Source organism: Chiloscyllium plagiosum, unplaced genomic scaffold (genome assembly GCF_037043375.1).
Source record: "Chiloscyllium plagiosum isolate Xiang-an unplaced genomic scaffold, Cpla_swu_hap1 HiC_scaffold_32, whole genome shotgun sequence".
Taxonomy (NCBI): Eukaryota; Metazoa; Chordata; class Chondrichthyes; order Orectolobiformes; family Hemiscylliidae; genus Chiloscyllium; species Chiloscyllium plagiosum.
In genome coordinates, this window is record NW_028270170.1 from 14147358 (window position 1) to 14165456 (window position 18099).

Below are 18099 nucleotides of genomic sequence, written 5' to 3' on the forward strand. Positions count from 1 at the left end.
CGTCCAACCCCGGCATGATATATATGTACATGTGTATGTGATTGCTTCTATGTGTTTTTCATTACTCGTTCACTGGATGAGGGCATCGCTGGTTGGGCCAGCATTTATTACCCAACCCAAACTGCCCAGAGCACACTTAAGAGTCAAACACATTGCTATGGGTCTGGAGTCACGTGTAGGCCCGACAAGGTAGGGATGTCAGTTTCCTTCACTAAAGGGCATTAGTGAACCAGTTGGGTTTTTCCCCAATAATCAATTCACAGTCACCATTCCATTCTTTTTTATTAAGTTCAATTTCAAATCTGCCATGGTAGGATTTGAGCCCCAGAACATCATATGGGTATCTGGATTAATAGTCCAGCAATAATGCCATTAGGCCACGTGTTTATACATCAGAGTTCATCTCAGTGCATCTTTGCTGGTATCTAATCTGTGGGACCATAGAGTGTATTGAAGTGATTTTATGTCGCCTTATTTTTAATGTTTCTTGTGCAGAATTTTGCTGTGTGTTTTCTGCATGCAAAGCGAGTATGGTCAGCTGGAAAATACTTATTTTAAAACAGAGAAACATATGTCATTCTAAAATTCAGGACATTCAATGCTGGATTCAGAAATGAGTCTGAGTTTAAAACTGGAATTGCTTCAGCAGAAATCACAGTTGGTAAGAATGGCAATACTGCGTTTGCTTTTTTCACAATGTGAGCTTTACCAAATGACTTGCAGAGCTAGTTAGACATGCTCTGAGATTTGTTGAGATTCTGAGTATTTGCTGGAGCTGACGGTGATGAAAAGGGAAGTGCAAGGACCAAAGGGAATGTGGTCCCCATAAGCAGAAATATCCCTGTCCAAGCCACAACATCCAGCATGGGTTTGTCAACATGCATCCATACTGAACACTGTGCGGTGATCCAATGGAACAGGTTTGAGAGGCTGAATGGTCTACCTCCATTCCTGCAGAGTCATACAGCACAGAAACAGAAACTTCAGCCCAACCAGTCCATGTCAAAAATAATCGTAAACTAAACTAGACACACCTGCCCGCTCCTAGCCCATATCCCTCCAAACCTTTCCTATTCATGTACTTACATAAATGTCTTTTAGATGTTGTAACTGTGCCCACATCAGGAAGTTCATCCCATGCGTGAATCACCCTCAGTGTGAAACATTTGCCCCAATATCTCTTATAAATCTCTCTCCTCTCACCTTAAAAATATGCCCCCTAGTCCTGAAATCGCCCACCCTATGGAAAAGGTACCTACCATTAGCCCTATCTCTACCCGTCAAGATTTTACAAACCTCTACAAGGCCACCTCTTAGCCTCCTATGCTCCCATGAAAGAAGTCCCAGTCTATCCAGCCTTTCTTTATAACTCAAATCTTCCCAGTAACATCCTGTTAAATCTCTTCTGAACCCTCTCCAGTTTAATAAAACCCTTCCTCTCACTGGGCAATCAGAACTGAACACAGTTTCCAGAAGAGGCCTCACCAATATCCTATCCAGTCTCCACATGACTTCCCGGCTCCTATACTCAAAAAACTGAATAATGATGGCCTTTTTAACCACCCTGCCTATATGTGACACAAACTTCAAAGAATCGTGTACCTGAAATCCTAGGTCCCTCTGTTCTACAACATGACCCAAGATCCTACCCTACCACAGCTCTGCTAACAGGCCATGCAGCAAAAAAGATTAAATAATACTCCTTTAGAGATCTCAGGGTGGATTTTCATTCACCAGGAGTTCTGCACTGTGCCCAGTATTATGCCTAGTCATTTTAAAAATGTAGGCCAATGAATTTGCTATGTCTCCAAGTCCTCTAGTTCTGCACAAGGGATTCCTCAAGGTAAAACGTTTCCAGTAAAACTTCGGTTAAGCTTCTCAAGACTGGGATAAGGGACGTCACACACGGGCAGAGATTGGAGAACCTGAGGCCATCCTCCTTGGAGAGAGATTTGATGGAGGTGTTCAGGATGACTGGAGAACTGAGGGAGAGAAGCTGACCGCAACATTGCTATATCTGCTCATCATAAACAACTCAGAGTTGATCTGTTTAACCTTATTTTATATTATCTTCTGGTATCGCCTCTTATTTCTAATCTGTGTGTAGAGGTCTTGAGTTACTATTTCTTCTCACATGTCATAATTAATAAACTCACACTTCTGTTGATTCAAAAAAGTCTGGCTAAATCAGAGACAAAAAGAGAAATTGCTGGAAAAGCTCAGCAGGTCTGGCAGCATCCATGGAGAGAAATCAGAGTTAATGTTTCAGGTCAAGTCTGATTTCTCTCCACAGGTATTGCCAGATTGGCTGAGCTTTTCCAGCAATCTCTATTTTTGTCTCTGATTTACAGCACCTTCGGTTCTTTCGTTTTTTTTAATTTACTGGTTAAATTGGCTCCTTTTTAAAGCATAAATTAATCTGGGTCTGAGAGAAAGGAAGGTATTCTTTTTAAATGGACCTCACTGCAACCAGTTAAGAGACTAGCTGATTAAAAACATTCCTCAACTGGGCACTTAACAGTTTAGGGGAACACAGTTGGGAATGTAGTAAATGGGTGAATCTTTCCAGAGCTGTGGTTCTTGAAGAGGTAATATAAGTAGCTGAATAGCTGTCCAGGAATTTGTCCTGAATTGACATCTGCTTTTAATTAGAGGCACTGAGTAAAAGGTAAAAGTACAATGGTTGCTTTACAACACTGGAGGAGAAAGTGAGGACTGCAGATGCTGGAGATCAGAGCTGAAAATGTGTTGCTGGAAAAGCGCAGCAGGTCAGGCAGCATCCAAGGAGCAGGAGAATCGCCGTTTCGGGCATAAGCCTGAAGAAGGGCTTATGCCCGAAACATCGATTCTCCTGCTCCTTGGATGCTGCCTGACCTGCTGCGCTTGTCCAGCAACACATTTTCAGCTCTGGTAGGTCACTCTGCCAGCCTGAGGCACAAACCATATTGACTATGGACTAGCTAAGACTTATAGAGAGGCTCTGGTTTTTGGTGGTTGTTCAGGCAGAGAGGAGGGGGGTATCAGCAGGCAGCTCTTATGCTGAGGTAATGGATGCGGGAGGGGGGCGCGACTGTTATTGGGAGATGAACCTGAGGTTTTATGGGGGGGAAGGTTAGGGCTCCTAACTAGTCAGGGCCTAATTTTGAGTCCAAATAAAAGACTCCTCTTCTGCACCTTCACAAATAAAATCTGTAAGCTTCCTGAACTCCACCTTGCCCCCGTCACACCTCCCCCCGTCTCTCAGTATTATCCATAATCTACAACGTCACAATCCTCCATTGAGAAATGGATGTTGATTGGTTAGTTTTGAAACTGAAATCCATCTGAGCCTGTCAAAAAAACCAACATATGAAGCGAAGCATTTATAATCAACAAATGGCTAGCACGGGCATTATGGGCTGAAAGGGCTTTTTTCAGTATTGTCTCTTTATGTGATGATTCATGATATTAATGGACAGATCAGGCAGTCCACGTTTCTCACAGCATAGCTTGTTTTTCAAGGTGCATTTATAGTATTGGGTCGCTACCCTGCTCCCATTGTCCTGTTGTTCTGTTAATTTCAGCATTAAATAGGCACTTGGAAACACGGAGGCACGTTTGGCAGTGCAGCACATTGCACAATCATGAAGGAGATCTTGTCTGAGAGTTGGTGTTCCATTCCTGTTACTCTAGGGTAAAAAAAAATGAAAGATGTATGAGCCCTAGACCAACCACTCATTCCCCCTTATTGACATTAATTATAATCTGTGGTACATGCGAATATTTTGTGTCCATGTAATGTGGATTTTTCATTGAACTGACTGAGGTTATTTTTAACTTTATCCTTGAAGCAACTCATTCTTTATACTATGGACCTGACTGCTGTTGCTGCTGTTCTGTGCAAACACTTTGTAATACCATCTCTATCTGTGATGTACAAATTGATTTAACTTTTATTGTGAAGTCTAAATGGCCATGATCAGGACAAGGCCACACCTGTTGGATTTAGAAATGTTCCCTTCTTACAGTGAAGTTCTACTGAGAAGGTTAAATAATTGAGTGGAGTTCACATTAAATGGTCTGAGGGAGGAAGAGTTTGATGTGTCTGTTGTCATCTCAATGTTCCTTATATGTGTTTAGATTAGATTAGATTTGCCACAGTGTGGAAACAGGCCCTTTGGCCCAACCAGACCGACCCTTCAAAGAGTAACCCACCCAGACCTATTTACCTCTGACTAATGCACCTAACACTGTGGGATATTTAGCATGGCCAATTTACCTAACCTGAACATCTTTGGACTGCGGGAGGAAACTGGAGCACCCAGAGGAAACCCATGCAGACACAGGGAGAATGTGCAAACTCCACACAGACAGTCACAGAAGGCTGGAATCGAATCTGGGACCCTGGTGCTGTGAGGCAGCAGTACTAACCACTGAGCCACTGTGCCGCCCAATGCTTTTAAATGGAGGATTGGTCACAGCCTGGAAGCTAGGTTCCTGTGGTGTGCTTCAGCTCAGGTTTAATAGCACATCAGTTGCATTATGAAGGTGAGAGTAGGTCTTGAACGCAGATCTTCCATTTAAGTTTGGCCATCATTGGGCTCAGCCGGATTCTCATATGTAAAAGTGTCAATTCAAAGGAGAGTTATCCTTGAGCTTCGGTTAGCTATAACACAGTGGTAATGCCATCAATGCATCACCAACTTACACTCTCAGGTCAGGGAGACTTAAGAGTTTTTCAGATGAGGAAGAGGCTCAGTGATATTTGAGACAAACGAGATGAATTTGATAGCAGCGCAAAAATCATCAAACAGAAATGACAGCAGCTAAAGGCTTTGCTTGACTTCTCTTTCCCCATCAATGATTAATGTTAATATATTGTACGAGACAGTTGCTGTGTATATAGATTCCCATGGCTTCATAATTCTATCCCCCAAATGTTAATGTGCAGGAGCATGACACTTTCCATCTCGTCAAATGGTCCCACAATAGCGTTCGTGCTGTGTGATCGCTCATTATCATGGAACAATTGTGCCTCCCTTTGCTGCTGTGTGACAAAACCTGATGGGAAATGAACCAGGTGCAGTTTGTGGTAGATGACAGGAGTTAAGAAATCAGCCTCATAGTCCCCGTGCCTTTGCCAGCCTCTGGCATATGGGTTGGTATAGGTACACCTGGGAAATGAAAGGCATCGACTGAAAACCTTAGAAACCTTACACCCTGCTCCTTCCTTCTCCTCCGACACACGCACCCAAAAAAAGGGGGCACTTTGTTTCCAGTTTTGAAATGGCCAGAGCATCGGGCAACTTGCATCAGCCCAATTATTCTCATGACATTGTAATGTGAATTGTGGGAAGGGTCCTACCCCTGTAAGGCAAATGTATTACAGCAGGTTGAGAAATCCTGTGAATTCAGACTCCAGAACCTCAATGCTTACACTCATAGAACCCCTGCAGTGTGGGAGCAGGCATTTGGCCCATCAGGTTTACACCAATCCTCCAAAGAGCATCTCGCCCAAACCTAGCACCCCCATCCTCATACCTCCATATTTCCCATGGTTAATCCACCTAGCCTGCCTGGACCTTATGGACAATTTAGCACAGCAAATTCACCTAACCTGCACATCTTTGGACTGTGGGAGGAGACTAGAGCACCCAGAGGAAACCCACGCAGACACAGGTAGAATGTGCAAACTTCACACAGATAGTTGCCCGAGGCTGGAACTGAACCTGGGTCCCTGGCGCTGTGAGGTAGCAGTGCTAACCACTTTATTGCATTAGACTAAATGGAGATTGATTTGTAAGTTGTGTCATCTTCATGTGAATTTTTGTGGCCAGTATTTTGTGATCAGGATTTTGTAAGTGTGCATGGAGAGAAGTGGAAAAAGGAGAAATCAGCATCTGAGGCCACTGACTCCTCTTATTGGATAAGGTTCCTTTTGTTTGATACATAATCCAATGCAGCAGTATGACCAACCTTTAGAACTATTTATGTGATATCACAGCATCCACATGTCTCTTCATTTATCGAAAAGCAAAATACCAAGGATGCTGGGAATCTGAAATAAAAACAGGAAATGTTGGAGAAACTCAGTAGGTCTGGCAGCATCTGTGCAAAGAGAAACAGAGTTCACATTTCAAATCCAAAGACTATTCTTCAGAATCGAAGACTCTTCAAAGAACATTAACTCTGCTTCTTTTTCCACATATACTGCCCGTCCTGCTCAGTTTCTCTAACATTTTCTGCTCTTATCTCTTCAGTCAATCCATGGGTAGGACAGTTGACTCAGATGGAATGGAACAAAAACTAACTCAGTCTTTGTGCTTTATGATTACTCAGTGCTCTGACTTTAGTTAATTTTGTGATTTTGAAAATGGGGTGAGGTTTTCTTAAACTTGACACGTTGCTTGATTAGGAGCCAGTGTAGATTAACAAGTCTGGGGTGATAGATGTCCAGGACTTGGACAGAATCCGTGTTTGGGATGACCTGAGATTTATTGGGAAGAGAATGTAGCAGGCTAGTCGGGAGGCCGTTGGAATCGTGAAGTCTGGAGATCACAAAGGCACAGCCGAGAGTGTCAGCAGCAGGTGCAGTGAGGCAAAAATGGATTCAAACGATATTGTGGAAGTCTTCATGACAGTGCCAGTATGTAGTGAGAAACCCACTTTGGGATCAAAAAGAGCACTGAGGTTACAGATAGTCTAGTTTAGAGTCATAGAGATGTACAGCACGGAAGCAAGCCCTTTGGTCCAACTTTTCTATGCTGACCAGAAATCCTAACTTAATCTAGTCCCATTTGCCAGCACTTGGCCCATATCCCTCTAAAACTTTCCTATTCATATACCCATCCAGATGCCTTTTAAACATTGTAATTCTACCAGTCTTCACCATTTCCTTTGGCAGTCCATTCCATGCACACACCACCCTTTACATGAAAGAGTTGCCCCTTAGGTCCCTTTTAAATCTTTCCCCTCTCATCTTAAACCTACGCCCTCTAGTTCTGGATTCCCCCACCCCAGGGAAAAGACCTTGTCTATTTACACTATCCATGCCCCTCACATAGTTGCCAAGGAGATGGGTGGAGTCAGTAACTTGGGATTGCAACCAGTAGCAATGGCAAAAACAATGACTGCAGATGCTGGAAACCAGATTCTGGATTTGAGTGGTGCTGGAAAAGCACAGCAGGTCAGGCAGCACCCAAGGAGCAGGAAAATCGATGTTTCGGGCAAAAGCCCTTCATCAGGAATACAGGCAGAGTGCCTGAAGGGTGGAGAGATAAATGAGAGGTAGGTGGGGGTGGGGAGGAAGTAGCATAGAGTACAATAGGTGAGTGGGGGTGGGGATGAAGGTGATAGGTCAGGGAGGAGGGTGGGGGAAGGTAGCAAAGAGTACAATGGGTGAATGGGGGTGGGGATGAAGGTGATAGGTCAGAGAGGAGGGTGGAGTGGATAGGTGATGGTCAGAGAATGTCAAGCATCAACAGAACAGTATGAGATATAACCATTGGGATGAAAAATGGTGGAGGTGGCGGAAGTTGAGATAATTTGAAGTTAAGAGAATTGTTCGCCATCAATGGTGTTCTCTCTACAACCAGAATTTAACATGTTGGTAACAGTCTCTGTTTTGCTGTCCTTCTGAAGGATTTCATTGCTCGCCATTCCGACTGGGCTGAGTCAGCAGGTGGGAATTCTGTCACAAGACTGAGACACAAGAGTGGTCGGTCACAGTGAGAAGAATGTGCGTGGCCGCTTGGCTGTGGATACCCACCCCTTTTGAGACATTTTGAATGGAAGAGCCCTGAATGGAACACACATCCAGCGAGCTCCCAGCTCTTTTGAAGGAGGATGTAGACAGGTAAGACATTTGAATTTTAAGCAAAATAATAAAACAATCTTTTCCTTTGATTGGTAGAGTGGAAATAGTATGCCAGAATTAGGCCAGACCTCAGAGACAACAAGAATGGATGTAGTGTTGAGTTTCATTGGGAGATGGTAGTATAGTTTCAACATTATTAACCAAGTAATACAGAGGCCCAGACTACCATTTTGGAGACGTGTTCGAATCCTATCACAGTAGTTGGTGGAAATTAAATTCAATTTTGATTTCTTTTTATTATTGTCACGTGTACCTAAGTACAGTGAAAAGTTTTGGTTTTGCGAGCAATACAGATCATAACATACAAGGGCATAAAGATCATAGAGTGCTTACACAGAGCAAGGCATAGAAGGTTATGCACAAAAGGAGGTGCACAAAAGCAAGATCAACATTAGATTTGAAATTTGAGAGGTCTATTACCAGCGGGGAAAAAGCTGTCCTTGAATCTGTTGGTACGTGTGTTTAAGCTTTTGTATCTTCAGCCTGATGGAAGAAGTTGGGAGGGGTCTTTGATGATGTTGGCTGCCTTTCCGCAGCAACAAGAAATGTAGATGGTGTCCATGGATGGGAGGTTGGCTTGTGTGATGGTCTAGGTCATTCAATGGATTAATTTAGAATATAAAACTAATCTCAGTTATGGTGACCACATTCTCATCAGTTGGAAAACAAATCCATTTGCTTCACTAATGTAATTTCGAAAGGAAAACTCCTGTCCTTAGCTGGTCTGGTCTGTGGATGTCTCCAAACCTGCAGCAACGTTGCTGAACTCTAAAATGTTGAGCAGGGCCCCTCAGATTAAGGTAAATTAGGGATGGGCAACAAATGGCTAGCTTTGGTTGCCGGGATGATAATTCAATAGTTCCAGCAATATCCACATCCTATAGAAGAATAAAATAGAAGACAAACATGGAGGGTCCAGGAATCAGAGTGAATAAGAGAAAGGATATTGATAAACCCTACTGATACTTCATGTACTGTCCACATTGGTAAGATCATTCTAACCTTTTCTATCTATCATACTGATGATGTGCCCCCCTCATATATCTTTCTTCTTCCAATGCCCCTCCTCCATGTCTCTGCAATCTCTAACGTTCTCTTCTTCACTCAGAAACCTGTTCATTGTCTTCAGAATCCAGCCTGGCCCTTAGCTCCCCAATCCCAGCTACACTTATAGAGCTGGATCAGCCTAAATTGTCAAGAATCCCTATTTGACATGATGCTATCAGTAATGTCCAGTGTCACTTACCAGCCAGTAGCAACGAACCACAAGCTTTCAGTATTGTTGACTTGTTTTCCTCATCGAAATGTTCAAAGTGCAAAGGGTTTTGAGTAACATGGGGAGAATTATATCAGTTACAGGGAATAGTGGTGCAGACATCCACCAGAATGCAATGCATTTGTGGTGTAACATCTGAAAATGTTATGAGCAAGCAGCATAAATATTTTGTGATGGGTAAGGAAGAGGTCACTGTTTTGTTAACGTGAGTGTTGGAACATGTGTTTGCACAAAAATTTTGCTCATGAAACTTTGTGTAAACACAACTTGGAAACTACAATTTTTACTGGCGTTTCTTGCTCAAGGATAATGGATGTAATATTGATTGTGCCATATACAGGGGAACCTCGATTATCTGCATGAGATGGGCGGGCACTATTTCATTCAGATAATTGATTATTCGGTTAATCAATTCAATGCCTTTTCAAACCCCGTCCAACATCACCCCCAGCCCCTGTCCAAAATCGCCCCCCCCCCCCCCCGCACCCATCCAACACCGCCCTCCACACCTGTTCAACACCGCCCCCCCGCACCCATCCAACACCGCCCCCCCGCCCCTGTCCAACACCGCTCCCCACCCCCGTCCAACACCGCTCCCCACCCCTGCCCCTGTCCAACATCACTCCCACCCCCAAACCACATCCAACGCCGCCCCCTGCCCCCAAACCCCGTCCAACACCACCTCCCTGCCCCCAAACCCTGTCCAACACCACCCCCAAACCCCACCCAACACCGCCCCCTGCCCCCAAACCCCATCCAACACCGTCCCCCGCCCCCAAACCCCATCCAACACTGCCCCCGCCCCTAAACCCCATCCAACACCGCCCCCTGCCCCCAAACCCCATCCAACACCGTCCCCCGCCCCCAAACCCCATCCAACACTGCCCCCGCCCCTAAACCCCATCCAACACCGCCCCCTGCCCCCAAACCCCATCCAACACTGCCCCGCCCCCAAACCCCGTCCAACACCACCCCCTGCCCCCAAACCCCATCCAACACCGCCCCGCCCCCAAACCCCATCCAACACTGCCCCCGCCCCTAAACCCCATCCAACACCGCCCCCTGCCCCCAAACCCCATCCAACACTGCCCCGCCCCCAAACCCCATCCAACACCGCCCCCTGCCCCCAAACCCCATCCAACACCGCCCCCGCCCCCAGACCCCATCCAACACTGCCCCGCCCCCAAACCCCGTCCAACACTGCCCCGCCCCCAAACCCCGTCCAACACTGCCCCCCTGACCCCAACCCCCATCCAATGCTGCCCCCTTCAGCCAAACCTCGTCCAACACCACCCCCTGCCCCCAAACCCTGTCCAACACCGCCCCGTCCCTGTCCAACACCGCTCCCCCGCACCCAAACCCCTTCCAACACTGCCCCCACCCCCTGACCCCATCCAACACCGCCCCAACCCCAAACCCCCGTCCAACACCGCCCCCCAGCCCCCAAACCCCCTGTCCAACACCGCCCCCCCGACCCCAAACCCCATCCAACACCGCCCCCTGCCCCCAAACCCCGTCCAACACCGCCCCCGACCCTGACCCCATCCAACACCGCCCCCCGCCCCCGACCACATCCAACACCGCCCCCCAGCCCCCAAACCCCTGTCCAACACCGCCCCCGCCCCGGACCCCATCCAACACCGCACCCTGCCCCCAACCCCGTCCAACACCCCTCCCCACCTCCAAACCCCCGTCCAACACTGCCCCCGCCCCCAAACCCTGTCCAACACCGCCCCCGCCCCCGACCCCATCCAACACCGCCCCCCAGCCCCCAAACCCCGTCCAACACTGCCCCCCCGACGCCGTCCAACACCGCCCCCCCGCCCCGACCCCGTCCAACACCGCCCCGCCTCCTGACCCCGTCCAACACCGCCCCCCCACCCCCGTCCCCGTCCAACACTGCCCCCCGCCCCGACCCCGTCCAACACCGCCCACAGCCCCAAACCCCCGTCCAACACCGCCCTCGCCCCCCGACCCCGTCCAACACCGCCCCCCGCCCCAAACCCTGTCCAACACCGCCCCCTGCCCCCAAACCCCATCCAACACTGCCCCGCCCCCAAATCCCGTCCAACGCTGCCCCCACCCCCAAACCCCGTTCAACGCTGCCCCCCTGCCCCAAACCCCGTCCAATGCTGCCCCTGCCCTCAAACCCTGTCCAACACCACCCTGACCCCATCCAACACCGCCCCCGCCCCCAAACCCCCGTCCAACACCGCCCCCGCCCCCAACCCCGTCCAACACCGCCCCCACCCCCAAACCCCCGTCCAACACCGCCCTCACCCCCGATCCCATCCAACACCGCCCCCCGCCCCAAACCCTGTCCAACACCGCCCCCTGCCCCCAAACCCCATCCAACACTGCCCCGCCCCCAAATCCCGTCCAACGCTGCCCCCACCCCCAAACCCCGTTCAACGCTGCCCCCCTGCCCCAAACCCCGTCCAATGCTGCCCCTGCCCTCAAACCCTGTCCAACACCACCCTGACCCCATCCTACACCGCCCCCGCCCCCAAACCCCCGTCCAACACCGCCCCCGCCCCCAACCCCGTCCAACACCGCCCCCACCCCCAAACCCCCGTCCAACACCGCCCTCACCCCCGATCCCATCCAACACCGCCCCCGCCCCAAACCCTGTCCAACACCACCCCCTGCCCCCAAACCCCATCCAACACTGCCCCCACCCCCAAACCCCGTCCAACGCTGCCCCCACCCCCAAACCCCGTTCAACGCTGCCACCTTGCCCCAAACCCCGTCCAATGCTGCCCCTGCCCCCAAACCCTGTCCAACACTGCCCCTGCCCCCAAACCCCATCCAACACTGCCTCCGACCCAAACCCCATCCAACGCCGACCCTGCCCCCAAACCCTGTCCAACGCTGCCACCGCCCCCAAACCCCGTTCAATACCGCCCCCCCCCAAACCCCGTCCAACACCGCCCCCGCCCTTAAACCCCGTTCAACACCGTCCCTGCCCCCAAATGCCGTTCAACACCGCCCTCCGCCCCCAAAAGCCATCCAACACCATCCCTGCCCCCAAACCCCATCCAACACCGCCCACTGCCCCCAAACCCCGTTCAACATCGCCCCCCCACCCCCAAACCCCATCAAACACCACCCCCGCCCCCAAACCCCATTCAACACCACCCCCCAACCCCATCCAACACTACTCCCACCCCCAAACCTCATCCAACACTGCCCCCGCCCCCAGACCCATCCAGCGCCACCACCCCGCCCCCAAACCCCCTCCAACACCGGCCCCCCCGCCCGCCCCCAGACCGATCCAACACCGCCCCCTGCCCGCACCCCACCTGCCCTCAACCACCTGTCTGCCCCCCCTCCCTTCCCCTGCGCGCCACCACCCCCTCTCTGGGGCAGCTGGAGTGGACACCCACAGCAAGACTGCTGCTGCTACAGCCTTTTGGGGGTCAGTCTCCAAATAGCGCACACGTATGCACACACACACACACACACACACACACACACACACACACACACACACACACACACACACACACACACACACACACACACACACACACACATAGACACACACACGCATGCAACTTTTTACTGCAATTTATTGACAGATTCCACGTTTGCCCTGCTCAGGACAATGTTGGAGACATTATCTGGGGGGTTTAGGGTACATCCTTGTGTAGAACTCCAGGGAAAGTGTGAGGGGAGAGAGAGAGAGAGAGGGTGAGAGGTCAGTCATTTAGAGTCCAGGGCTGTTCTCGGCAGCACTTTTAATCACTGTAAACAAAAGACGCGATCGGTGTTGGTCACTCACCTTTGATGTAATGTTTCTGTCAGGACTTTGAGATCTCCTTCGGATAATCCGCTGTTCCGATAATTGATATTCGGATAATTGAGGTTCCTCTGTACTTTAGCATCACAAGGCGCACCGAGCATGTTACTGCGTTCCATTTGATGTAGTGATGATCCATTCTTTCCCCAGTAAAATAACTTGAACCGAAGCAGCTTCATCTTGTCAATAACTGGGAGAAGTTATTTTCCACATTTTTATACACAATTGTCTCAAAATTAGGCTGGAGGATATCGGAACGTCTACTCCCAATGTAAAAATGGCCAAATTCATAAAATTGTGCAGGCGGCGTTGTACACGTGATATCACACCAGCACAAGATTAAAGTTTAAGCTAATTGTAAAATGGAGGAAAACTCTGCAACAATTATAAACAGCCTCTAAATGTATTTACAAGTTGTACTTCTGCTGACTGTAAAATAGCCTCTGAGTTAAAGTTTAATGTTGTAATACCCCTATGTAGAGATTTAAAAATCATCAGAAGCTTTTGGGCGGCACGGTGGCACAGTGGTTAGCACTGCTGCCTCACAGCGCCAGAGACCCGGGTTCAATTCCCGCCTCAGGTGATTGACTGTGTGGAGTTTGCATGTTCTCCCCGTGTCTGCGTGGGTTTCCTCCGGGTGCTCCGGTTTCCTCCCACAGTCCAAAGATGTGCAGGTCAGGTGAATTGACCATGCTAAATTGTCCGTAGTGTTAGGTAAGGGATAAATGTAGGGGTATGGGTGGGTTGCGCTTCGGCGGGTCGGTGTGGACTTGTTGGGCCGAAGGGCCTGTTTCCACACTGTAAGTAATCTAATCTAATCTTCAGATTGCAAAGAAACGTACCAATTGTGTTTTCCAGATTTTAAAACTACATTAAAATTTAATGCAAGAAGTCTTTGCAGTCTTGTGACTTGTTTACCGCTTGCAATGAATTTTGACACAACAGACTTGTTGGTCCTTTTTGCCACATTCAGTTAGGTGCTACTCTTACCTTTCACAATTGCAGAGTGCAGAGCTCCACTTGGCAGTGTTCTTGCCAGTAAATGCAGCTCTACAATATCACATTCTTGCTGTGTCATTGTGCTGCTTGAAGGCACTTTGGGCCCTTTTGTTACAGTGATGGTCCGACATAAAGGCAAGTTGTTGCAGACACGTTGATGTACTGGCAGTGCGCTGTTCTCCCTCAGCTCCACCAGCGTATGACCCAGGAAGAGGGGGCTGTTGCGTAAAGCTAAATCATAGGGCACTATGATAACTCACTGGGTTTAACAAGTGCAAAGCTTAGCTTTCCAGATTCATTGTATCCTGTGTTTAGTTAGTTGATCTCAGCCTTTGAAAGAGAGAGAAAGAAAGAAAAGTGCATTTGTATAGTAACTGTCACAACCTCGGAATACCCTAAATCCACTGAAATAACATTTCTTTTTGAAAATGTAAATCTTATTATGTAAGCATATCTGGTGGACAAAATTAGGCACAATAAGATATCAATGAAGTAAATGTCCAGCTCATCTATTTTGGTGGTGTCGGTTGAGGGTTGAATGTTGGTTCGGAACAGATTTGTTTCTCTTTGGGTTCTTTCACGACCACCTGAGGGACAGTGCCTTTAGAAATGCAGCACTCCCTCAATACTGCCCTATAGTTTTGACCTGGAGTGGTTGCTCGCTAGATTTCAATTGAAACCCATGATCGCCAGTGTTGGGGATGAGGGAAATGTGGTGCAGATTTTGGCAGAGAACAGCATTAAGCAACAATGTCATGCCTCAAATGTAGCTTGCATATTTTAAGACTTCAGCAGTGGTAGTGCCCATCTTTTCACACATTACCCCAGAATCCAAGGAAGAATTCCATGCTCAGCCATGACTAATGACAAAACCAAAAAATGCTCAGTGGTGTTGGCAGAAAAGGTGGAATCACAAGGTACAAAGTCTGCTTATAGCCAGAGGACCCTTTGGGAAGTAGGTTGTCTTTCCTTTAAATACATATGGGGAAGGAAACAGGAAACAACCTCATGGAATCTTTTCTCCAGTCATATTGGTTATTGGAATTGAAAATGCAAGGCACCCTATGGGCAACCGAAGAGGAAAGTGTAGGAGCTTGGAGAAATAAACAGACGACCTGCTTCCGGGAAATAACTGTGATCGCTCAAGACTAGGACCTAACTAATGGCTGCTCAGACAAGGTGCCCCTCATGCAGTGTCGCCCTTTGAACCACAGTGACAAGGAGTTAATACTTTCATCACGAGAAGCTACAGGAAAAAACTATTAGTAAATGTTAGTACCAGGTCTGAAGGCCAACTTATAACTTATCGGTTAGTTTTCCAAATTCCAAATCCCATTGTGACTGCACACACGTGGCTGGAAAGACTCAACTTGTCAAGCTGTTTTCAATTGTACGAATGATTCTTCCAAGGGAACTTCATGAGCTGGACCGTTTCATTGGGTCTGAGTTCACTTGAGGTGAACCTTTCTTTGCTCTTAGGTAGTTCTGCAGAATTGGGATGACTTGCTTCTATTCTGGTTTGATGGATTCAGGGAAGGCTGATAAATCCAATGCATGAAGTACAGACTCTGCCGCACATCGGGTTCCCCTCCAACTTACTCACACCATCCTGACTTGGAAACATATCACTATTCTTTTCCTGACACTGGGTCAAAATCCTGGAGCTCTCTCTGTAAGAGCAGCCTGAGAGTCCCTACATCCCAAGAACTGCTGTAGTTCAAGAAGACAGGTCCCCGCCACCTTCTCCAGAAGAATTCGGGGTAGGCAATAAATGGCAAGTAACCCGAAACGTTATCTCTGATTTCTTTCCACAGATGCTACCAGACTCGCTGAGCTTTTCCAGCAATTTCTGTTTTTGTTTCTGCTTTACAGCATCTGCAGTTCTTTTAGTTTTTATTGGGTTAAAGTATGTTTCTTTATCATGGAATACAGAAGGTGTCAGTCCCTTAATATTCAGGGAGTGGACCACAGCGGTTGGTGGGGGGGGGTATCTAGCACTGATTTGAGGTCCCCTCTCCAAGACGGGTTTGTCCTGGGGGCTGTTCAGAGAGAAACAAATACAGAGCCAATCAAGTAACATCGAGGTTCCATCTTATGGTATTGCAGTCAGCACAGTCCCATTGCTGTTAAAAAGAAAAACTGGTACATTAACACTTTTCACAACCACTGGACTTAATCTCTTCAGAAGTGTGCTCACTATTTTAATGTGGGAAACACAGCAGCCAATTTCTCACTATAGACTTCCACTAAAGCAATGTGACAATGAGCAGAGAATCTCCACGTCAATGACCGAGGAATAAAAATCAGCCAGGACACGGAGCTAACACTCTCCTTAGAAATCGTGCCATGGAATCTTTTAAATCCAGCACGAGATGGGGGTAGATTGGATCATCCCAAAACACCGCATCAATGCACCGTGTCCTCAGTTACTACACTCAGTGTCAGTCCTGAGCTTTAGGGATATGTCCCGGAGTGGGCCTCGTACCCAGAGCTTTGTCAGTCAAAGATGAGAGGACTCCCAGCTGAAGCACAGCTGTTCCCCTGGAATCTTTGCTGCTTAATGTTTTTGAAGCTAAGTCGTGTAATCCTAAAGCTTTATTAATGGATATTCCGTTAGCACAGTGTGATTTAATTGTTCTTGTAGTGAATGCTTTCAAAGCAGATACATGTTCTCGAGAAATGAAGGCAACAGAATATTCATTAAATTCCTGAAATAATGAAAGTGAGGTGAATTGAAAATCTCAAATTGTCATTTCTTTGCAACTGAAGGTTGACTAATTGACAAAATTGATTAATTTACAGATAAATTACAGGTATATTTTAAATCTTTAAAGCTGCTTGGGAGCATTTCTAGTTTCAGATGAAAGGTTGAACCGTCGCTTTACATTGACAGACCATGCATTAAATACCTGGATTGATTGACTAGGAGCAAAATGAGAAATGAAAATGGGGACAAACAAAAACAGGAAGTGCTGGAGAAACTCAGCAGGTCTGGCAGAGAGAAACAAAGTTAATGTTTCACATGAGATATGACCCTTCATCAGAATTGAGGAACTGGAATCCAAACATTAACTCCTGCAATTTCAGGTTTTTGTTTGTTTCATTTTCCCAGCATCCACACCCAAGTTTTCATTTTACTGTAATGAAAATTGGGAGTAATGCGAAATGGATGGATTGTCACAATTATCTATTACTGCCTGAAGTTAAAACTGTCTACTCCTTTCCCAATGATTGAGGGGTAGGGAATTGCTTATGTGCTGTCCCCCAATGTCTTTGCATCATGTTTCATAGAGTTTTCATAGAATCCCTACAGTCCGGAAACAGGCCATTTGGCCCAACAAGTCCACACCAACCCTGTGAAGAGTAATGTACACAGACCAACCCCCCACCATATAACTCTACATTTACCCCTGAACACCTAACCTACACATCCCTGAACACTATGGGCAATTCACCAAACCTGCACATCTTTGGATTGTGGGAGGAAACCGGAGCACTCAGAGAAAACCCCCCCAGACACAGGAAGAATGTGCAAACTCCACACTGACAGTTGCCCGAGGCTGAAATCAAACCCGGGTCCCTGACACTGTGAGGCAGCAGCGCTAACCACTGAGACACCGTGTGTTACTTATTGGCATTTCACTGTTCAGAGAATCTGCAGTGCACCCAACGGCCCATCAAGTCCACACCGACCTTCTGAAGAGCATCCCACCCAGACCTCACTGACCTACCCTATCCCTGTCACCCTGCATTTCCCATGGCTAACCCCCCTAGCCTACACTATGGGCAATTTAGCATGGCCAATCCAGCTAACCTGCACATCACTGGATTGTGGGAGGAAACCGGAGCACCCGGAGGAAACTCACGCAGAGACAGGGAGAACATACAAAATCCACACAGACAGTCGCTCGAGGATGGAATCAAACACAGTCCCTGGTATATTGCTAAACACTGAACCACTGTGTCACCCTCATGTGAGCTTTACCCAGCTGCTAGCCTGCAATCTCATAAGTCTTGCCATGTTGCTGAAAAGAGAAATACATTGTTGAATCTTTCCGTCTGGTACACACCACGGCTAGCATGAGAATGTCAGCAGTTTACACTACAGGAGAAAAGGATGCTGATTGGTCGGCAGTTCAACTCTGATTGGCTTAAGTATTGCTATGA

The 18099-nt window shown here is 47.7% G+C and overlaps 1 protein-coding gene across 2 annotated transcripts in view; it reads left to right on the forward strand.

Annotated features, from left to right (window-relative positions):
• The window catches only part of LOC122539828 (thyroid hormone receptor alpha), a 378543-nt gene that overhangs the window by 198771 nt on the left and 161673 nt on the right, over positions 1 to 18099 (forward strand). For both annotated transcript variants that reach the window (XM_043674920.2, XM_043674921.2), the window contains one exon: positions 7621 to 7834. In XM_043674920.2, the coding sequence (XP_043530855.1) occupies positions 7782 to 7834 (53 nt within the window). In that variant the 5' untranslated portion in view covers positions 7621 to 7781. The remainder of the gene's footprint in view (positions 1 to 7620; positions 7835 to 18099) is intronic.